The sequence below is a fragment of the Salmo salar genome, chromosome 03, assembly GCF_965601325.2.
Source record: "Salmo salar chromosome 03, fSalSal1, whole genome shotgun sequence".
Classification (NCBI taxonomy): Eukaryota; Metazoa; Chordata; class Actinopteri; order Salmoniformes; family Salmonidae; genus Salmo; species Salmo salar.
This window is the reverse complement of record NC_138293.1, coordinates 40,350,197-40,373,924: the sequence shown is the minus strand read 5'-3', so window position 1 is coordinate 40,373,924 and position 23,728 is coordinate 40,350,197. Positions and strand designations below refer to the sequence as shown.

General features: G+C 42.9%; 1 protein-coding gene across 1 annotated transcript; it reads left to right on the top strand.

Annotated features, from left to right (window-relative positions):
* The first annotated feature begins 18,066 nt into the window (after positions 1–18,066).
* Positions 18,067–22,855, top strand: LOC106600007 (BTB/POZ domain-containing protein 2). The gene is made up of 9 exons (XM_014191344.3): positions 18,067–18,622; positions 18,787–18,906; positions 19,132–19,288; positions 19,528–19,633; positions 19,847–20,044; positions 20,184–20,376; positions 20,488–20,575; positions 20,885–21,031; positions 21,208–22,855. The coding sequence occupies exons 1-9, from the start codon at positions 18,099–18,101 to the stop codon at positions 21,367–21,369; spliced, it is 1,695 nt and encodes a 564-aa protein (XP_014046819.1). The 5' UTR covers positions 18,067–18,098; the 3' UTR covers positions 21,370–22,855.
* Positions 22,856–23,728: the final 873 nt, after the last annotated feature.

Here is a 23,728-nt window from a genome sequence, read left to right as displayed (position 1 = left end):
CTGACCTTCATGTCTTAAAGTAATGATGTGTCTGTTGTTTCTCTTTGCTTGTTTGAGCTGTTCTTGCTATAATATGAACTTGGTCTTTTACCAGATAGGGCTATCTTCTGTATACCACCCCTACCTTGTCACAACACAACGGATTGGCTCAAACGCATTAAGAAGGAAGGAAATTCCACAAATTAACAAGGCACACCTGTAAATTTAAATGCATTCCAGGTGACCACCTCATGAAGCTGTTTGAGAGAATGCCAAGATTGTGCAAAGCTGTCATCAAGGCAAAGGGTGGCTACTTTGAAGAATCTCAAATGTCTACATGGGTAGTAACTGAGTCAGACAGACAATATAGTTTTCACGTTCAAAAAAGTTAGATGAATCAGGGTGGACTCCGATGGAGAGTGAGTGGATTGTTCAAGATGGATAAACAAAAGGCAAGACCAAGTGGTGCACAAAAACGTTGTAAAAAAGCTTTATCTGATCAAGCTCGTGCCAATTGACTGAAGATCACATCAGCAAAGCTATCACCTCGTCCTCGACTGACCAAACACCATCGCAAGTGGTAGCTAGTAGGCCTACTTATGCAGCCACCACGAGCAAGCTCCCAGTCCCGACAGAGACCTCACTTCCCGGGCCCTGTAATTATAGTGGCCTTGCTCCTCTTCCTTCTACCGTCGAGAATAGTGACAGTTCCTCTAGTGAGATTCCGAGATCCAATTTATAATATAAATAGGCTACCAAATAAAGACTCCAACTTTTTTACAGATATGCATCTGTTGGTCACAGATACCTTAAAAAAAAAAGGCTGGGATGAGGATCAGAAAACCAGTCAGTATCTGGTGTGACCATCATTTGCCTCATGCAGCGTGACACATCTCCTTCGCAGAGAGTTGATCAGACTGTTGATTGTGGCCTGTGGAATGTTGTCCCACTCCTCTTCAATGGCTGTGCGAAGTTGCTGGATATTGGCGGGAACTGGAACACGCTGTTGTACATATCAATCCACAGCATCCCAAACATGGTGAGTATGTAGGCCATGGAAGACCTGGGACATTTTCAGCTTACAGGAATTGTGTTCAGATCCTTGCGACATGGGGCTGTGCATTATCATGCCGAAACATGAGGTGATGGCGGCGGATGAATGGCACAACAATGGTCCTCAGGATCTCATTACGGTATCTCCGTGCATTCAAACTGCCATCGACAAAATGCAATTGTGTTCGTTGTCCGTAGCTTATGCCTGCCCATACCACAACCCCCCCGCCACCATGAGGCACTCTGTTCACAACAGTGACATCAGCAAACCGCTCGCACACATGATGCCATACCCGGACACCATACCATCTGCCCGGTACAGTTGAAGAGCACACTTCTCCAGTGTGCTATTGGCTATCGAAGGTGAACATTTGCCCACTGAAGTTGGTTACGACGCCAAACTGCAGTCAGGTCAAGACCCTGGTGAGGACGACAAGCACGCAGATGAGATTCCTGAGACGGTTTCTGACAGTTTGTGCAGAAATTCTTCGGTTGTGCAAACCAACAGTTTCATTAGCTGTCCGATGGCTGGTCTCAGACGATCCCACAAGTGACGAAGCCAGAAGTGGAGGTCCTGGTCTGGCGTGGTTACACATGGTCTGAGGTTGTGTGGCTGGTTGGATGTACTCCCAAATTCTCTAAAACAACGTTGGAGGCAGCTTATGGTAGAGAAATGAACATTCAATTCTCTGGCAACCCCTCTGGTGGACATTCCTGCAGTCAGCATGCCAATTGCACGCTCCCTAAAAACGTTTGACATCAATGGCATTGTGTGACACTGCACATTGTAGAGTGACCTTTTTTTGTCCACATCACAAGATGCACCTGTGTAATGATCATGCTGTTAAATCAGCTTCGGATTATCTTGGCAAAGGAGATATGCTCACTAACAGGGATTTAAACAAATTTGTGCACAAAATTTGAGCGAAATAAGCTTTTTGCGCATTTGGAAAATTTCTGGGATCTTTCATTTCAGCTCACGGAACATGGGACCAACACTTTACATGTTGCATTTATATTTTTGTTCAGTATATATTTCCACACTATGAGGTTGGAATAATATTATGAAATTGTGAAAATTATCATAATGACCTTTTAGTGTAAGAGCTGTTTGAAAAGACAGCCTGAAATGTCAGCCTGTTCTGGTGGGAGTTTTGGCCTTCCTTGGTGACATCACCCATCGGACCTGCATTTCAACCTTCTCTTCGAATCAGGGACTGACTCTTTAGTCAATCAATCATGGTCACACTAACCATATCTGGGGCCCTGCATGGGCAAGAACCTTTCATTGTAATCAATATCTAACTTTGAGTTTTGATCACTTATTGACTACTTATCCTTACTGACTCCTTAATAATATTAAAACTCATTTAGAATTTCGACATGTCTATGTTATAGATAGAACACACACAAAAGAAAAATACAAATTAGCCTCTCCTTCTTGTCTGGTCCCACCTTCTAATACAGTAATGCCTCTAATACCGGTCTTTTACATGGTAGTAGCAAACTAGTAGCCACTAGGCAGGTAAAGTGTAAGCTTGAACACACAATGGCACAGACACTGTCAGAAGGGGGTGCTATTTACATGGATCATGGCCTCCCAAACTCTGAACCACAAAGGGTCAAACAAACAATACTGCTATAGAGCAGGCTTGAATACTCTTCCCACGGATTCTATTTTACAGCTAAGAGTGACTTCGACAATCTTCTATAGCCACATCTTCTATCTGGATCACATTTTAATTTTAATTTGTTAACATACACATTTAACATATCATTCTTTGACATATAATCATATTTGTACACTGATTCTTCATATCCTTCATACTACTAGGTTTATGCGTTTTAGGACCAAAATAGGATCATCTATCTTTACATGGTAAACAACAAACATTCTTTATTATTGACCACCTTTGTAAAAGAGGCAACTTCGCTGTCAATTTTTTAGTTATACAGAATAACAAAACGTGCCGAAAAGCTGATGTGTTCAATGTACATGTAGCCAGGTCGAAAATCCCTACCTACGGTTCGCAATACTCCCACGGTGGGCTCTTCAGGCTATTCGGTGTGGAAAATGTGGGTAGTTATGTGTATGGAAAACATTTACTTACATGTAAGACATTTAACTTGTTTAGTACAGTCAGTTTGTAACTCCACTCACTACTTGTAGTTATGTAGTCTGTTTGTTTGTGTTGTTGGTCTAGGCTAGCTTAATGGTCCGGTCGGTAGCTAACTAGCACTAACTCAAGTCGCCGCTAGCATAGTCATGAAAAGGGGCATCAGGGAAGCCCTGCAATCAGGGGCACAACTTTCACTGGGGACGGGGGACATGTCCCCCCCTGCATTCTGAAATTGCATTTTTGTCCCCTCCAGTTTTATCATTAGAATGTGATACAAAACGAGGCAATGGTGTGCTTTAGGACAATGCTGTTTGGAGTGTTTCTCCGACCGCATGAAAAAATAATTATGTCCCCCCACTTGTAAAACCAAAGTTGCGCCCCTGCCAACAATATTATGTTTAGTAGTGAGAACTCTAGGGAGCAGGCAATGTTGAAAGAAATGTTGTACTTTTCTTAAATTTAGTTTTGTAATTTGATAATACAAGCAGACAACAAGAAAATTGCATTCGAAAAAGGTAAGGTTTTTGCTGTGATACAATGGGGTAACCTAGGTAGGCCTAACCATAGGTTGTTTTCCCCCACAGGAGGGGCAGGGTCGGGATGTTCTACAGTATCTAAGTCTATAGAACTACAGTATAGGTCAGGGATTCTGAAACTAGGGTCAGGGGACACCTGGGGGTTCACAAGGGGGTCCCAGGCAACCTTTTTACAGGGCCTATATGATCAAAACAGGGTAAATCAAAATCATTTTTAAACCACTACAAACTTCACTTTCATTTTCTCTCCTCAGTTCCTCCAACTGTCTCTCAGTGTTGGTTTTCATGGCTATAAGAGATGCCTCTTGGGCTGATATTGCATTATTAGAGTGCTATCTGAAAGCCACTAATATTACCATTCACTGTGTTCCTTTCACTAGTCTCCATATCTGTTTCCTTCAACTAGGAACACACACGGATCACTCTCAAACAATGTTCTGCTTTCACCCCTATTGCAAAGTTTTTAAACACACACACAAAAAAACTACTTTCTCCGCATTTCAACCTCTTATTATCCAAATTTCAATCCTCTTGTTATCCAAATTTCAATCAGCTTAATTTCCAAATCCTTTCCCACACAACTTTAATATCTTCATTCACTTAGTACTATTCCCAAGCACACTCTGTAATCTTCAATGATTCTCTGTCATTACCTCCCATGCACCATATGTATCTTTCACATATATAATAACACCACATGCTATTAGTAGTGGCTGCAGACCACGTAGACACTTCTCTTATAAATGCCTACAGACAGTTGTCCATGGTACCGTTACACCTTCGCTCAAGTCTTTTCATAAGACTAGTGAAAAGCCTTCTCCTATAAGACTATGGGTACCTTTTTATGCATTACTCGCCTTCATTTTATTGGTTTTATCATTTGTTTTCTTTTTATACCGATTCATTTAAATTTACTTACTGAAAGTCAGAAGTCATATCCCTCAATTGTTTGCAGATGATGCATCTCTTCCTGGGCAGCTCACAGTAAGGGTCTGGTCTGGGCAGGTCCTCATCCTCTTTTGGTCAGACGGGAATTTCCCTCACGCCTCATAAAATGCGCCACCAGTTTTCTTCGCGGACCCTCACTGGAAAGCTCCACAGGCTCCACAGTCAATCATCATGCTCCAGATACTCAACTAGTCTAAAGAAGGATGTGATGCTTCCCATTGGAGATCGGATGAGAGTAACTGGTTTCTTTTGTTTTATACATAGACATCTTCTTGTGACATATTTCTCGATCTCTCTTTTCATAAAGAGCCAGTAAAATCGTTCCCTCGCGAGGTTGAGCACTCATTCTGTGCCAACATGGCCCATGTCATCATGGAGATGCTTCGGTACAGTTTGTTTATTCTTAACATAGAGAACAAGCTGTCATCTCTCACTTATCCTTCGATACAGTAATCCATCTCCCAAGAGAAGTTTACTCCACTCATGTAGTAATTTCCTTGTAAGCCCATTCATTGTTCTCCACGTGTCATTGTCAAGCATCCTGTTGTCTTTTTTCAAACGGATTACTTCTCCAATGGCCTGGTCCTCTCTCTGTGCTTCAGTCAGCTCTTCATGACCTATCGTTGGTAGAAGTTCATGTGATCCTTGGTCAGCATCCTGAGAAGCTAGGTTCAAGACTGCAACACAGGCGACGTCCTTCTTCTGAGCAGCTTGGCTCACTTCCCAGGTGGGGTGGACAGTATCCTGTGACAGCTCCTCAGTCACATATTTGTTTATGTCAAGAGGCAAGCGCAACAAGGTGTCGGCGTCAATGTTTATTTTGCCAAGCCTGACTGATCTTTATCAGGTACCGGACCGACGGTCTTAACGATCTTGAAGAGTTCCTCCATTGACAGCGTATGCAGGCTCTTCCTGATGTCCCTCACCACGCTCTTCCTCTCACTGCTCGACATGGCAACCTCTTCCTTTATCCCTCACGAGGGTCAAACGCAGTCCCAGATATTAGAGTCACTGGATTGGCATCCCCCAGCAGGTGGCGCCGGTCCCGGATGAGCGCCCAAAAATCTGTAACAGGTCCCGGTTTAGGACTAGGTCAGCAGATAATAGTATCCTGTAAGACAGGAGCAATGATGAGACTGGAAATAAGGTGTCTGGTTCGTGGACAGCTTCGCTAAGAATTTATTAAACATATTTTCAAAATATCTCTTTTGTATTTTCCTCTTTCTTTTGGTATCAAAAAGAATAATTTCATACAAAAATAACCACTCACATATACATCATACATCACAAAAACGTGGAAATTCATTTGGACCAAAATCCTATCTAACTCATTCACACTCACATGCACACTGGCCTATTCACAGCTTAAAACTATTAATTTAACTAGCACACATAGCTATAAATACAGCGCAATGCATTCAATAAACCTCCCTGAGCAGCCATCTTCCACTTCAAATGAACCGTCGCCAGCCCCCGAGGCTACTGAACTTACAGAAACAAACACTAGAAAACGTTTCTAAAATCCAAACATTATCAAAAACCGTATTACATATATACACACCTACTCATTCAAGGGTTTCTCTTTATTTTTCCTGTTTTCTACATTGTAGAATAATAGTGAAGACATCAAAACTATGAAATAACACATATGGAATCATATAGTAACCAAGAAAGTGTTAATTAAAACGAAATATATTTTATATGAGATTCTTCAAAGTAGCCACCCTTTGCCTTGATGACAGCTTTGCTCTTGGCATTCTCTCAACCAGCTTCAAGAGATAGTCACCTGGAATGCATTTCAATTAACAGGTGTGCCTTGTTAAAAGTTAATTGGTGGAATTTCTTTCCTTCTTAATGCGTTTCAGCCATTCAGTTGTGTTGTCACAAGGTAGGGGTGGTATACAGAATATAGCCCCATTTGGTAAAATACCAAGTCCATATTATGGCAAGAACAGCTCAAATAAGCAAAGAGAAACAACAGTCCATCATTACTTTTAGACATGAAGGTCAGTCAATACGTAAAATCTCAAGAACTTTGAAAGTTTCTTCAAGTGCAGTCCCAAAAACCATCATGCCCTATGATGAAACTAGCTCTCATGAGGACTGCCACAGGAAAGGAAGACCCAGAGTTACCTCTGCTGCAGAGGATAAGTTCATTAGAGTTAACTGCACCTCAGTACCTGCATCAATCTCAATTTCAAGAGTGACGAGGCAACTCCGGGATGCTGGCCTTCTAGGCAGAGTTGCAAAGAAAAAGCCATATCTCAGACTGGCCAATAAAAATAAAAGATTAAGATGGGCAAAAGAACACAGACAATGGACAGAGGAACTCAGCCTAGAAGGCCAGTATCCCGGAATCGCCTCTTCACTGTTGACATTGAGACTGGTGTTTTACGAGTACTATTTAATGAAGCTGCTAGTTGAGGACTTGTGAGGCATCTGTTTCTCAAGCTAGACACTAATATACTTGTCCTCTTGCTCTGTTGTGCACCGGGGCCTCCCACTCCTCCTTCTATTCTGGTTAGAGCCAGTTTGCGCTGTTCTGTGAAGAGAGTAGTACACAGCGTTGTATGAGATCTTCAGTTTCTTGGCAATTTCTCACATGGAATAGCCTGAATTTCTCAGAACAAGAATAGACTGACAAGTTTCAGAAGAAAGGTCTTAGTTTCTGGCCATTTTGAGCCTGTAATCGAACCCACAAATGCTGATGCTCCAGATACTCAACTAGTCTAAAGAAGGTCAGTTGTATTGCTTCTTTAAATCAGCACAACAGTTTTCAGCTGTGCCAACATCATTGCAAAAGGTTTTTCTAATGATCAATTAGCCTTTTAAAGTGATAAACTTGGATTAGCTAACACAACGTGCCCTTGGAACACAGGAGTGACGGTTGCTGATAATGGGCCTCTGTTCGCCAATGTAGATATTCCATAAAAAATCTGCCGTTTTCAGCTGCAATAGTCATTTACAACATAAACAATGGTCTACACTGTATTTCTGATCAATTTGATGTTATTTTAAATGGACAAAAAATGTGCTTTTCTTTAAAAAACAAGGACATTTCTAAGTGACCCCAAACCTTTGAACGGTAGTATATATATATATATATATATATATATATATATATATATATATATACACTGCTCAAAAAAATAAAGGGAACACTTAAACAACACATCCTAGATCTGAATGAAAGAAATAATCTTATTAAATACTTTTTTCATTACATAGTTGAATGTGCTGACAACAAAATCACACAAAAATAATCAATGGAAATCCAATTTATCAACCCATGGAGGTCTGGATTTGGAGTCACACTCAAAATTAAAGTGGAAAACCACACGACAGGCTGATCCAACTTTGATGTAATATCCTTAAAACAAGTCAAAATGAGGCTCAGTAGTGTGTGTGGCCTCCACGTGCCTGTATGACCTCCCTACAATGCCTGGGCATGCTCCTGATGAGGTGGCGGATGGTCTCCTGAGGGATCTCCTCCCAGACCTGGACTAAAGCATCCGCCAACTCCTGGACAGTCTGTGGTGCAACATGGAATTGGTGGATGGAGCGAGACATGATGTCCCAGATGTGTTCAATTGGATTCAGGTCTGGGGAACGGGCGGGCCAGTCCATAGCGTCAATGCCTTCCTCTTGCAGGAACTGCTGACACACTCCAGCCACATGGGGTCTATCATTGTCTTGCATTAGGAGGAACCCAGGGCCAACCGCACCAGCATAAGGTCTCACAAGGGGTCTGAGGATCCCATCTCGGTACCTAATGGCAGTCAGGCTACCTCTGGCGAGCACATGGATGGCTGTGCGGCCCCCCAAAGAAATGCCACCCCACACCATGAATGACCCACCGCCAAACCGGTCATGCTGGAGGATGTTGCAGGCAGCAGAACGTTCTCCACGGCGTCTCCAGACTCTGACACGTCTGTCACGTGCTCAGTGTGAACCTGCTTTCATCTGTGAAGAGCACAAGGCGCCAGTGGCGAATTTGCCAATCTTGGTGTTCTCTGGCAAATGCCAAACGTCCTGCACGGTGTTGGGCTGTAAGCACAACCCCCACCTGTGGACATCGGGCCCTCATACCACCCTCATGGAGTCTGTTTCTGACCGTTTGAGCAGATACATGCACATTTGTGGCCTGCTGGAGGTCATTTTGCAGGGCTCCTCCTGCTCCTCCTTGCACAAAGGCGGAGGTAGCGGTCCTGCTGCTGGGTTGTTGCCCTTCTATGGCCTCCTCCACGTCACCTGATGTACTGGCCTGTCTCTTGGTAGCGCCTCCATGCCCTGGACACTACGCTGACAGACACAGAAAACCTTCTTGCCACAGCTCGCATTGATGTGCCATCCTGGATGAGCTGCACTACCTGAGCCACTTGTGTGGGTTGTAGACTCCGTCTCATGCTACCACTAGAGTGAAAGCACCGCCAGCATTCAAAAGTGACCAAAACATCAGCCAGGAAGCATAGGAACTGAGAAGTGGTCTATGGTCACCAAGCTGCAGAACCACTACTTTATTGGGGGTGTCTTGCTTATTGCCTATAATTTCCAGCTGTTGTCTATTCCATTTGCACAACAGCATGTGAAATTGATTGTCAATCAGTGTTGCTTCCTAAGTGGACAGTTTGATTTGAGCAGTATATATATATATATATATATATATATATATATATAATATATATATATATATATATATATATATATATATATATACACACACACACACAGTTGAAGTCGGAAGTTTACATACACTTAGGTTGGAGTCATTAAAACCCGTTTTTCAACCACTCCGCAAATGTATTGTTAACAAGCTATCGTTTTGGCACGTCAGTAAGGACATCTACTTTGTGCATGACAAGTAATTTTTCCAACAATTGTTTACAGACAGATTATTTCACTTATTAATCACTGTATCACAATTCCAGTGGGTCAGAAGTTTGCATACACTAAGTTGACTGTGCCTTTAAACAGCTTGGAAAATTCCAGAAAATTATGTAATGGGCTTTAGAAGCTTCTGATAGGCTAATTGACATAATTTGAGTCAATTGGAGGTGTAGCTGTGGATGTATTTCAAGGCCTACCTTTAAACTCAGTGCCTCTTTGCTTGACATCATGGGAAAATCAAAAGAAATCAGCCAAACTTCAGAAAAATAAATTGTAGACCTCCACAAGTCTGGTTCATCCTTGGGAGCAATTTCCAAACACTTGAAGGTACCACGTTCATCTGTACAAACAATAGTACCCAAGTATAAACACCATGGGACCATGCAACTGTCATACTGCTCAGGAAGGAGATGCGTTCTGTTTCCTAGAGATTAACGTACTTTGGTGCGAGAAGTGCAAATCAATCCCAGAACAGCAGCAAAGGACCTTGTGAAGATGCTGGAGGAAACAGGTACAAAAGTATCTATATCCACAGTAAAACGAGTCATATATCGACATAACCTGAAAGGCCGCTCAGCAAGGAAGAAGCCACTGCTCCAAAACCGCAATAAAAAAGCCAGACTATGGTTTGCAACTGCACACGGGGACAAAGATAGTACTTTTTGGAGAAATGTCCTCTGGTCTGATGAAACAAAAATAGAACTGTTTGGCCATAATGACCATTGTTATGTTTGGAGAAAAAAGGGGGAGGCTTGCAAGCCAGAGAACACCATCCCAACTGTGATGCACGGGGGTGGCAGCATCATGTTGTGGGGGTGCTTTGCTGCAGGAGGGACTGGTGCACTTCACAAAATAGATGGCTTCATGAGGAAGGAAAATGATGTGGATATATTGAAGCAACATCTCAAGACATTAGTCAGGAAGTTAAAGCTTGGTCGCAAATGGGTCTTCCAAATGGACAACGACCCCAAGCATACTTCCAAAGCTGTGGCAAAATGGCTTAAGGACAACAAAGTCAAGGTATTGGAGTGGCCATCTCAAAACCCTGACCTCAATTCTACAGAACATTTGTGGGCAGAACTGAAAAAGCGTGTGTGAGCAAGGAGGCCTACAAACCTGACTCAGTTACACCAGCTCTGTCAGGAGGAATGGGTCGCAATTCACCCAACTTATTGTGGGAAGCTTGTGGAAGGCCACCTGAAACATTTGACCCAAGTTAAACAATTTAAAGGCAATGCTACCAAATACTAATTGAGTGTATGTAAACTTCTGACCCATTGAGAATGTGATGAAAGAAATAAAATCTGAAATAAGTAATTCTCTCTACTATTATTCTGACATTTCACATTCTTAAAATAAAGTGGTGATCCTAACTGACTAAAACAGGGAATATTTACTAAGATTAAATGTCAGGAATTGTCAAAAACTGAGTTTAAATGTATTTGGCTAAGGTGTACGTAAACTTCCGACTTCATCTGTATATATGGGGGATTGGAAAAGATGCAGACAATTACATTGATGGAAGCAACAATCTATCCTCAATATTAAAGCTGATCCACCATTAAACTAAATTAAAATAATGCTTGGTTAAAAATAACCCAATTTAGGTCATTTCGACAACCCAGCGCTGGGTCAATACTGGGCAAACACAGAATTGGCTTAATTCAACCCAGTGAGTTTGTGTTGTGCTTCTAATCCAGTGTCTTGGGTTGAGGGCTTGACCCAACTTCTGGGTAAATTAGACTATATTGCTGGGTTAAAACAACCCAGTGTGTTGGGTTGGGGGATTGACACAGCAACTGGGTAATTTATGTTATCCTTGGGATGTTTTCAGTGTCATCCTAATTTCAATTTTGCTTGCATATTTTTGCATTCTCTGCCATCCCATCCCCTCCCTTTCCTACACACACACAATCAAGATACAATGTTGAATTTCAAATCATGCATTTCTATTAACTGTATTTCAGAACATACATCACGTCAGAGAATGTACAAGAATATATATTATTTGAAATAGCACATTGAAACAAAGCCCTATTGTCTAAATACTGTGTGTATTATTTCACAAGATAAGATTTCATAAAATATGATTGATTATTAAAATGTATTTATGTTATTTCATGAACCAAACAGTCCAAACATCAGACTAAAGCCTCAGTTGAAATTGATGTGCACACTTGAAATTGGAGAAAAACAAAGCATGCATGCATGTGACACTGTCTGTCTTAAGTGGTATTAACACAGATCTGTGTTAATACCACTTAAGGCAGAGGTAATCAGTAGATATTCACATTCACTGACACACTTCGACTATCTTAGGTGACAGCACACACACCGTGCTGTTTTGCCATACAATAATGGTCTACATTTGGGTCGAGTTAAAACATTGTTACACAGAACAAGTGTAAAATATTACATTTGAAGGTCACTATACCAAGGACATGGACTAATTACTCAATCACAATCCCCAAAATGTAATATTTATATTTAAAATAAATTGTTGTGATAGAATGAAAATGTACCAGAGCACGCCTCAGTAGTTAAACTAAAGGCAAATTAGATAAATACTGTACTGTAGGTAAAAAGCAGGCACAAATGTAATTTAACAGCTATAAATAGTGCCTTAAGAGCATATTAGCAACGGAATGAGACACTCATGGCTCATCCATCCATTGATCTATTAATTCACAGGAACACATGCTTACTCCGGTCCCTTCTCACACTACATACAAGAGCAGATACTTAGCCACTATTGTTCAGTGGAAAAAAGACATGCTCACAACAGTCTTACTGCAGGAGATACTGTATCTGGCAGCTGATACACCATGGTCTATAGGAATTCCCATGCTGGGGCAAAGTGGGAAAGTTGATAGGAAACACATAATAAGACTTGAAGCACACATCCAGTGCCCCAAGTAGTGTACCTTGCTACAATGCCGGTCCACTAATGACTGTAAACATCCGTGAGCAGTCCCGAAGAACCAACACAAATGGGTAGGGTCTGGTCATCTCCGCCTGGTGCAGGTACTCAACCATGTTGGTCCCAACCTGTTAGAGAAAATATTTGATTTTAGAATATGAGAACTTTTGCAAAGCATGGAGGCACACTGACAATGCCATCACACTATTTATTTTGTATATTTTATAGCCATTTACGTCAATCAACACCCAATCCCTGTTTGATGTCTACATCTTCCATTCATTTGAGCCTGGGGCTCATAGGTTCACTTCAAAAATACTTTAAAGTATTTTTTTTCTCACTTTATTTAACCAGGTAGGCCAGTTGAGAACAAGTTCTTATTTACAACTGCGACCTGGCCAAGATAAAGCAAAGCAGTGCGACAAAAACAACAACACAGGGTTACACATGGGATAAGCAAATGTACAGTCAATAACACAATAGAAAAATCTATGTACAGTGTGTGCAAATGTAGTAAGATTAGGGAGGTAAGGCAATAAATAGGCCATGGTGGCGAAATAATTACAATTTACCATTAACACTGGAGTGATAGATGTGCAGATGATGATGTGTAAGTAGAGATACTGGGGTGCAAAAGAGCAAAAAATAAATAACAATATGGGGATGAGGTAGTTGGGTGTGCTATTTACAGATGGGCTATGTTCAGGTACACTGATCGGTAAGCTGCTCTGACAGCTGATGCTTAAAGTTAGTGAGGGAGATATAATTTTTCAGCTTCAGTGATTTTTGCAATTCGCTCCAGTCATTGGCAGCAGAGAACTGGAAGGAGAGGTGGCCAAACGAGGTGTTGGCTTTGGGGATGACCAGTGAAATATACCTGCTGGAGCACGTGCTACGGGTGGGTGTTGCTATGGTGACCAGTGAGCTGAGATAAGGCGGGACTTTACCTAGCAAAGACTTATAGATGACTGGGAGCCAGTGGGTTTGGGGACGAATATGCAGCGACAGCCAGCCAAGGAGAGCATACAGATCGCAGTGGTTGGTAGTATATGGGGCTTTGGTGACAAAACGGATGACACTGTGATAGACTACATCCAATTTGCTGAGTAGTGTTGGAGGCTATTTTGTAAATGTCATCGTCGAAGTCGAAGATCGGTAGGATAGTCTGTTTTACGAGGGCATGTTTAGCAGCATGAGTGAAGGAGGTTTTGTTGCGAAATAGGAAGCAGATTCTAGATTTAATTTTGGATTGGAGATGCTTAATGTGAGTCTGGAATGAGAGTTTACAATCTAACCAGCCACCTAGGTATTTGTAGTTGTCCACATATTCTAAGTCAGAACCGTCCAGAGTAGTGATGCTAGGCGGGCGGGTGTGGGCAGCAATCGGTTGAAGAGCATGCATTTAGTTTTACTTGCATTTAAGAGCAGTTGGAGGCCACGGAAGGAGTGTTGTATGGCATTGAAGCTCGTTTGGAGGTTTGTTAACACAGTGTCCAAGGAAAGGCCCAATGTATACAGAATGGTGTCGTCTGCGTAGAGGTGGATGAGAGAATCACCAGCAGCAAGAGCGACATCATTGATGTATACAGAGAAAAGAGTCGGCCCAAGAATTGAACCCTGTGGCAGCCTTGGCCAAGTCGATGAAAATGGCTGCACAGTAGTCTTTTATCTATCTATGGCTATTATGATATAGTTTAGGACCTTGAGCGTGGCTGAGGTGCACCCATGCCCAGCTCGGAAACCAGATTGCATAGTGGAAAAGGTACGGTGGGATTCGTAAAGGTCTGTGATCTGTTTGTTAACTTGGCTTTCGAAGACTTTAGAAAGGCAGGGCAGGATGGATATAGGTCTATAACAGTTTGGGTGTAGAGTGTCTCCCCCTTTGAAGAGGGGGATGACCGTGGCAGCTTTCCAATCTTTAGGGATCTCAGACGATATGAAAGAGTGGTTGAACAGGCTCGTAATAGGGGTTGAAACAATTTCAGCAGATAATTTTATAAAGAGAGGGTCCAGATTGTCTAGCCCAGCTGATTTGTAGGGATCTAGATTTTGCGGCTCTTCCAGAACATCAGCTATCTGGATTTGGGTAAAGGAGAAGCGGGGGGGGCATGGGCAAGTTGCTGCGGGGGGTGCAGAACTGTTGGCTGGGGTAGGGGTAGCCAGGTGGAAAGCATGGCCAGCCGTAGAAAAATGCTTATTGAAATTCTTATTATCGTATCGTATATTTATCAGTGGTGACAGTGTTTCCTAGCCTCAGTGCAGTGGGCAGGTGCTCTTATTCTCCATTGACTTAACGGTGTCCCAAAACATTTTGGAATAAGTGCTACAGGATGCAAATTTCTTTTTGAAAAAGCTAGCCTTAGCTTTCCTAACTGACTGTGTATACTGGTTCCTAACTTCCCTGAAAAGCTGCATATCACGGGGGCTATTCGGTGCTAATGCAGTATGCCACAGGATGTTTTTATGCTGGTCAAGGGCAGTCAAGTCTGGAGTGAACCAAGGGCTATATCTGTTCTTAGTTCTCAATTTTTTGAATGGGGTAAGCTTATTTAAGATGGTGAGGAAAGCACTTTTAAAGAACAACCAGGCATCCTGTACTGACGGGATGAGGTAAATATCCTTCCAGGATACCTGGGCCAGGTTGATTAGAAAGGCCTGCTCGCTGAAGTGTTTTAGGGAGCGTTTGACAGTGATGAGGGGTGGTCGTTTGACCGTGGGCCCATTACGGACGCATGCAATGAGGCAGTGATCGCTGAGATCCTGGTTGAAGACAGCAGAGGTGTATTTAGAGGGCAAGTTGGTCAGGATGATATCTATGAGGGTGCCCATGTTTGCGAATTTAGGGTTGTACCTCGTAGGTTCCTTGATCATTTGTATGAGATTGAGGGCATCTAGCTTGGATTGTAGGACGGCCGGGGTGCTAAGCATATCCCAGTTTAGGTCACCTAACAGTACGAACTCTGAAGATAGATGGGGGGCAATCCATTCACATATGGTGTCCAGGGCACAGCTGGGGGCTGAGAGGGGTCTATAACAGCCCCCAGCTGTGCCCTGGACACCATATGTGAATGGATTGCCCCCCATCTATCTTCAGAGTTCGTACTGTTAGGTGACCTAAACTGGGATATGCTTAGCACCCCGGCCGTCCTACAATCCAAGCTAGATGCCCTCAATCTCATACAAATGATCAAGGAACCTACGAGGTACAACAGTGAGAGACATTTCTGGAAAGGTGGATATTTAGAAGTAGAAGTTCGAACTGTTTGGGCACAGACCTGGATAGTATGACAGAACTCTGCAGGTTAACTTTGCCCCCTTTGGCAGTTCTGTCTTGACGGAAAATGTTGTAGTTGGGGATAGAAATGTCATTTTCCCTGACACCCAAAAGTACTAGTTACATTTTGAATACTTAGCAGGACAGGAAAATGGTCTAATTCACACACTTAAAGAGAAAATCCCTGGTCATCCCTACTGCATCTGATCTGGCAGACTCACTAAACACAAATGCTTTGTTTGTAAATTATGTCTGAGTGTTGGTGTGTGCCCCTGGCTATCCGTAAATTTAAAACTAAATAATCGTTCTGTTTGTTAAGGAATGTGAAATTATTTATACTTTTACTTTTGATACTTAACTATATTTTAGCAATTACATTTACTTTTGATACTTAAGTATATTTAAAAGCAAATACTTTTTGACTTTTACTCAAGTAGAATTTTACTAGGTGACTTTCACTTTTACTTGAGTCATTTTCCATTAAGGTATCTTTACTTTTACTTAAGTATGACAGTTGTGTACTTTTCCCAGCACTGGTTCATTTACACAACACTAACCACGTTTCCATCCAACCATTTCATGCAGATGAATTAATTACCTGACGCATGAAAAAAGTCACGATCAGGTTGATGGAAACATGAAATGGATTTTATAAATTGTATAAATCCCTACAGACAATTTGTTAAAATGAATTATGCAAGAAAAATGTAATTAGTTATGCGAGAAATTGCGGTGGAAACTCCTTAATACGCAAATATTGATATAATAACTATCATGTCAAAGTAAACTTGGAGTCAGAAGAAATATTGAGGGTCTTATTCTGGTGACATGATGATCGATGCTTGGATGCCATTTGACTAATAGAAATATCACTCTTATCCATAATAATTGCATAAATGTAGATAGCCAAACCCCACTGTATGTGCGAGCTGTTGGCTAGAGCGCATGTGCCAAAACAGTTAGTGACAAAACCATCAGTAGAGCTGAAAATGCGATGGAGTACCATTAATTTATTTTTCGGTACATGGTAATTTAACGACAAAAGTATTTTTTATATGCACTACGTCATCACGCACACCGTTTTATGCGCAGAAGTAAGTTCTCTCTAAACATCTCTGGTGCGAAAATGCGCATATTGTTTTATGCAGATTTGAGAATATTTGCATGGAAATTTGTCGCAATTTGGATGGAAACCTACCTAATGTCTTGGGAGTGTGTATATTTTGGAATGCTGTTCCTTTCATTCAAGGTTTATAAAATGCCATCATATAATTTCCCCATCAATCTCCCTATGCCTGTCCACTATTTAAACTTACAGGCTGCAAGTCAATTATGAACTTTCTGGTCTCGGGTAAGTGTCAAGACAAACCTGTGCTGGCTCCTCATCACCGAGGTCGTCAGGTGCTAGTGGCTCGGGTAACGGAGGTGCTTGTTGTGACGTTACCCTCGTGCTGCTGGTGCTAACCATGGCTCGTCTTGGTCTAGTTGCATTTGCTAGGCTTTTCAACCTCAGTTGTCTGGCTAGCAGGCTGCTCGGTATCAGTCTCGACATGGTGGTCCTCCGATTTTTTTTGGTCTTGGCAGTGCTCAGACATTTTCGGATGTCCATGCTGATCAAAGTTTAGCCATCTAGCTATAATTATTCACTACCAAAACGAAATTAGCTGTCTGCAAATCTGAGATTTTTTAAAACTTCCTAAACAAGGTAATGTAATGAAGACAGTACCTTATGACATTGGGATTTTAACTACCAAATATGATATAACATCCCCTCCATCCTTTCTTCCTCAGTACATGAGCCAGGCATATAGCTCTGTCCCGGCCTTCGCTACTGGCAGGCACAGTTGCGCTACATTGGCAAAACCGGTCAATTAAGAAAGAATGCTGTTGTGGATAATGCCAGATAATAGTTATTCTAGGGTCAGTTTTATGTTCACTCCCTTAAATATATGTTAATTCCTTATATTAAGCAAACCAGAAGGCACCATTTCTTGTTTTAAAAATGTACGGAAAGCAAGGGGCAGGCACACTCCAACATTGACATCATTTACAAACGAAGCATGTGTGTTTAGTGAGCCCGTCAGATCAGAGGCAGTATGGATGGCAAGGGATGTTCTGTTGGTAAGTGCGTGAATTTGACTATTTCCCAGTCCTGCTAAGCATTCAAAATGTAACGAGTACTTTTGGGTGTCAAGTAAAATGTATAGAGTAAAAAGTACATCATTACTCCCTTTAGGAATGTAACATAAGTGAAGTAAAAGTTGTCAAAAATATAAATAGTAACTTTTTTTTTTTTACTTTTCTTTACACCACTGGGTAAGAGTTATGACCGTTTTGTTTATGTCTACGTCACGCAACTCCCACAATCTATCCGATTCAAGATGGCTGCTGGGGATAACAGCGGCAGGCCTCCCTGCCTAAATTTATCCGGCCCAGGGCCTTTAGGAAATGGTCAGCCCAGCAACAGTGCTTATTCAATGCCTATGTCCAACGGCGGGCCTGCTGGTGCGACCGGAGGGGCTCAGGGGGCTGCAAGGCGCCCCAACCCGCAGTCGGGGCCTGGCGGAGGTGAAAGCGCCGGTGTTGTTGCTGAAACTCCACCGACTGCACATAACGCGATTCAGCAAGCGCTAGCTCAAAGCGCCTCGGCCAGAGCGATGGAGACCTCCGCTACGAACATGACGTCGAATGCGTCGGCTGCGAGTGTACCAACGACCCATTCCTCGTTATTGTCAGCACCAGCGGCCGCTGCTGTTTTGGTTTACCGGGAACCCGTGTACAATTGGCAGGCGACGAAAAGTACCGTTAAGGAACGGTTTGCTTTCCTGTTCAATAACGAGGTTCTGAGTGACGTTCATTTTCTGGTGGGGAAAGGTATGGGAGTGCAGCGAATACCCGCACACCGGTAAGCGTGAACGTGTCTTTCCCTTTATAACTATATAGTTTGTCAACAAAGTATGGTTAGTAGAACGTTCAGAAATTCGTCTTGTGTATGTTAATCCAAGCGACGTTGATGTATAGTGGTGAAAGGCATTGTTTTGATATCTTTTTCGCTTTTGTTTTGGTTAGATTCGTTCTTGCTGTGGGCAGCGCAGTCTTCGATGCCATGTTCAACGGGGGTATGGCGACCACCTCAACAGAAATCGAACTGCCAGATGTGGAACCTGCAGCCTTTCTGGCATTACTGAAGTAAGAAATGGCTTCTAGTTTAGAAATTATCCTATCATAATAGGCAAAATACACTCACATCCAAAGTATTTTACACAAAAAGTGGTATTGGCATTATATAGTTTGCAGAATATAGCCTTACACTGACCTGGTATTGAACCCAGGTCATTTGTGCCGCTCAAGACTGTTAGTCCATTGAGTGTATAGGTCCCCTGCTATCAGTCATCGAATCTTGTCCGCCTCCAGGTTCCTGTACTCTGATGAGGTTCAGATAGGACCTGAGACGGTGATGACCACATTGTACACGGCTAAGAAGTATGCAGTGCCAGCCCTGGAGGCCCACTGTGTGGAGTTCCTCAAGAAGAACCTGCGGGCAGACAATGCTTTCATGCTGCTCACTCAGGTCAGCTACTACTGTAATGTCTGACTGGGATGCAGTGTCTAAACAAGTCACTCACCAGTGTCTGATTGTGTGGCTTGACCCAGTATCAAAACAACTCCACTACAGTCTATTTGTCTCAAAACAATAGCACCCGTTAGTCCCAAAGCAGGATTCGCATAGATTTTTGGTCAGTTCATGTAAGTAAACTACTGTTGACTTTGTGTCTCTGACCAATGTACAACCAACCGCGTGTGTTTCAGGCTCGACTGTTCGATGAGCCCCAGCTTGCCAGCCTGTGTCTAGAGAACATTGATAAGAACACTGGAGATGCACTTGCTGCTGAGGGCTTCACGGACATAGATTTGGGTATTGTAGTTCACTCTAGATTTTGTGGTTCACTCTTCATATTGAAATGCATTCTCGAAATGCTCATGGCAATGTTTCTGTGTATCATAACTTCTCTTTTCCTCCTTTTCACTCTCTCCTATCTTTGTCTTTCCTTCTTCTCCCCCTCTGTCTTCTTATCCTATTCTCTCATTCCATTTTGTTCACTCTCCATCTTTCTACCTCCTCTTTCAGATACATTGGTGGCTGTGCTGGAGAGGGACACTCTGGGGGTGAGGGAGGTGCGTCTGTTTGTGGCGGCGGTGCGCTGGGCAGAGGCAGAGGCCCACCGACAGCAGCTACAGCCCACTCCAGAGAACAAACGCAGGGTCCTGGGCAAGGCCCTCGCCCTGATCCGCTTCCCACTCATGACTATTGAGGAGTTCGCTGCAGGTAACACACACACTTTTTTGCACTATTAGAATACAGAACCTTTACCATCTCCTGCAGGGGTTATGTCTCTTTCTTACTATCTTTCTCACACGTACTCACGCTGACGTGTCCTCTTTCCCCGCTGTGTGTCTCCAACCAGGGCCGGCCCAGTCTAGTATCCTGACAGATAGGGAGGTGGTGAGTCTGTTCCTTCACTTCACAGTGAACCCAAAGCCCCACGTAGAGTTCATCGACCGGCCTCGCTGTTGCCTCCGGGGGAAGGAGTGCAGCATCACACGCTTCGGACAGGTGGAGAGCCGCTGGGGCTACAGCGGAACCAGTGACCGCATACGGTGAGAACACAAAGACCCAAATTAACAATGAGACACACACAAAGATACTAATTTTAATTAGAAAAATATTGCCTCTGGACATCATTTATCCCTCCTATCCTCCTCTCCCAGATTTTCAGTGAACAGGAGGATCTTCGTGGTGGGCTTTGGCCTCTACGGCTCCATACACGGCCCCACAGACTACCAAGTCAACATCCAGGTAATTTCCACCTCAACTAACCAAATCAGTCAATCACATTTTAATTTGTATAGACAAAATACATTGGAACGAATAGACTCCCTTCCCCTCCCTCTCAGATATTTGTCTCCTAAATCATTGATGACTGTATAGATGTATATCAACTGTGAGTTGGGGCAGAATGTGTGACATCTGTGTGCCAAATGGCAACCTGATCCCTTTATAATGCACTGCTTTTGACCAGGGCCCATATTAGTGCACAATAAAGAGAATTGGGTGCTATTTGGGACTCAGATGATGTTTCTTTTATGTGTCCCTCTCTCGTCCCAGATCATTCATACAGACAGTAACACAGTGCTGGGTCAGAATGACACAGGCTTCAGCTGCGACGGCTCGTCCAACACCTTCAGAGTCATGTTCAAGGAGCCGGTGGAGATCCTGCCCAACGTCAACTACACAGCCTGCGCCACACTCAAGGTACAGGCTTTACTGTGCATGTTTGTTTAGGTTTTGATGGTGTTATTTCCTCAGTGGATAGCTGTGGTCCTGTTCTGGATATGTGATGCTCTCGTTATCTCTTTATTCCCTCTTCCTATCTCCATCCCTCCCTCGTTCCCCTCTCTCATTTCCCACTCCCTCCCTTTCTCTCTCAGGGTCCTGACTCTCACTACGGGACCAAGGGCATGCGTAAGGTGACCCACGAGTCGTCCTCAACCGGCACCAAGACCTGCTTCACCTTCTGCTACGCCGCGGGCAACAACAACGGCACCTCGGTAGAGGACGGACAGATCCCCGAGGTCATCTTTTACACATAGTTCCCTCTGACCTGACCTTATGACCTCGGGGATCACAGGACTGCTGAGACTCTGGCCCTGTTTGAATATGTATCAAATGCCTATCTTCACCCTGTGGACCTTCCTTGGTGATGTACAGTATCTCTGATCGTAGGTGATTGTTAAATGTATAGTGAAACATTGCTTTCACGCACTCAGACCTGTCGGAGGGAGGGGGCATTTGTCAACTATTCAAACATGGTATTTTTCTTTCTCTCAACTCCCCCCTTCCATTACCCACCGAACGTGGAGAGGAGCCTGTTTAATGTTGAGGGCGAGTAAATTCTGAGTCGGCTTGTTTTTACTGTTACTATGACAATCGTCTCGTCTGCTGAGGGAGAGAAAGGGAGGACTGTACTTCCAGAGTCCTGGGGTTAAGCCCCAGAATGGACTGGTGGAAGAGTCTTAAACTTGTCAGAAGTATTTACATGGGAAAAGGAGGAAAGCTTGACATGCATTTAAGTACCACCCTCTGTCTGCCTGTATCCTAAAGCATATGAAAGATTGAGATGGGGGCTCTAATGTATGTACAGACTGTTACACTACCACTCAGAAGGGTTTGTTCAAATAGGCTCCATCTCTGGTAAGTGCTGATCAGTGACCCACAATACTTCAGACTACTCCAGTCGCTATTCCTTTGCTCTAGCTCTTCAGGGTGTACAAATATGAATGGACTGGATAAATGTGTGGAAGTTTTCTACTCAGCCTATTGAAGGGCTAGTGGGGGCAATCACAAGCTTATACTTTTCCTATCTCTTCAGATCTGTACCACGGAAGGAAATAAGAGACTGGAATGGGATTGGGCCTTTTTGTCCATTCTACACTGGAGTTGTGATGGAAATAACCCAGTCTCTCCCTGCTTCAATTGGGAGACACAGCACAGGGCCATGTGACAGTCTGGAGTTACACCATAGACTAGTGGCCAAAAAGCTGTATTAACATGGCAGCGCCATTGAGGGCTTCCACAATTTTAATGTAGTCAACTGGGTTGGACTTCCAACTTCATTGGCTGATCCCTCCTGGTGACTATGTTGGAGTCATGTCCAACCAGATCGATCAGCCAATTGTGAAGAGTAATATTGACTACTTCAAAATGGAGATGGCATGGGCAGCGCCATTGAGGCTATAATGACAAAGATGAGTCCTCTCTGAGTTACACTTAATGAAACTTGGGGGAAATATCTGCCCTCCACTACCTGATTAAGACAATATTTCAACCATCAGGTCACCATATCGAAATGTCTTCTCCCAGGATATTCAGCACTAAAACAAAGCTTTTGGATTTGTTTGTCCTGCATGTTTTAACATGAATAAGAGCTAGTGTAAATCCATCTTAATAGCCTTGTCTTGAAATGTCCAGCTGGAAAAATTATTTCCTTTCACAAAATAAGTTTGTGGGTTGTATATTATACTGGCATTTAACATTAATGTAGTTTGAATTCACAATGGATTAAAAGATGTTAGTTTGTGTGATTGTCCCTTTATTTATTCCTATGTTAATTCAGTTTGTATCAGGTGGAAGACAAGGCTACAGGATGTTCAGCCCTAGGTAAGGCTTTGTAACAACTCTAGCCATTAAATTATTTGTGTAAACCTAGGCCTAGATTCGATCAGATCCGCACTAGCGGACATCCGCAAATAAATGTACTTACTGACTACACCCCTCGTGTCGCAAAATACATTTAGACATGTTATTCAATTATTGCACGCCAACGAGTGTCGCCAAGTGCTAAAATAGAAGTCAGTTCTATTTGTGAGCTGATTGTGCTGCCTCTCCCATCTCATTGGTTTATAGAAGCAGATACCCACATGGGTGACAAAGAAGAAAGGAGGTTGTAACACTTATGCAAGTTCGTTACCAATCGCAATATAAAGTCCAAAGAAAAAGCCTGGAAGGAGGAGAGAACTAGAAATATTCGGTTGACCATTTTATGTTTGGATTAATTGTCGAAGTAGAGGACCTTGTGCGTTTGAGGTAAAAAAAAAAAACGTTTATAACCCAAGACAAATTAGTTAGCAACTGCAAGCTATCTAACTAAGTTGACAAATTTTTCGACCTGTCCCCGAATTAATATAACTGGTTCAGAGTTTGTTTTTAATATTGCAACCCGCGTGTCGTGATCACGTTTGTTGTGGGGGGACAAAATCAACGTGCGCACGCGCGCAGCCGGTTTGGGTTCGGTGTATTCAATAGAACTTGGTTCCATTTGTGATGCGCTGCAAGTCCCGCCTCTCCCATCATTGCTTTTTATTAAGAGCATAAACCCACGTGTGTGATTGAAAGATGAACTGAGGTCCACACTCCAGTCGGAGGCGGTAAAGCACCTTAGTTGGTTGCCAA

What these genes read in the sequence shown, in the direction of transcription:
- LOC106600007 (XM_014191344.3), top strand. Translation starts at nt 18,099, where the DNA reads ATGGCTGCTGGGGATAACAGCGGCAGGCCTCCCTGCCTAAATTTATCC. An exon ending in CTTTCATGCTGCTCACTCAG is followed by an intron (nt 19,289 to 19,527) that starts GTCAGCTACTAC and finishes CGTGTGTTTCAG; the next exon opens with GCTCGACTGTTCGATGAGCC. An exon ending in CTTCACGGACATAGATTTGG is followed by an intron (nt 19,634 to 19,846) that starts GTATTGTAGTTC and finishes CTCCTCTTTCAG; the next exon opens with ATACATTGGTGGCTGTGCTG.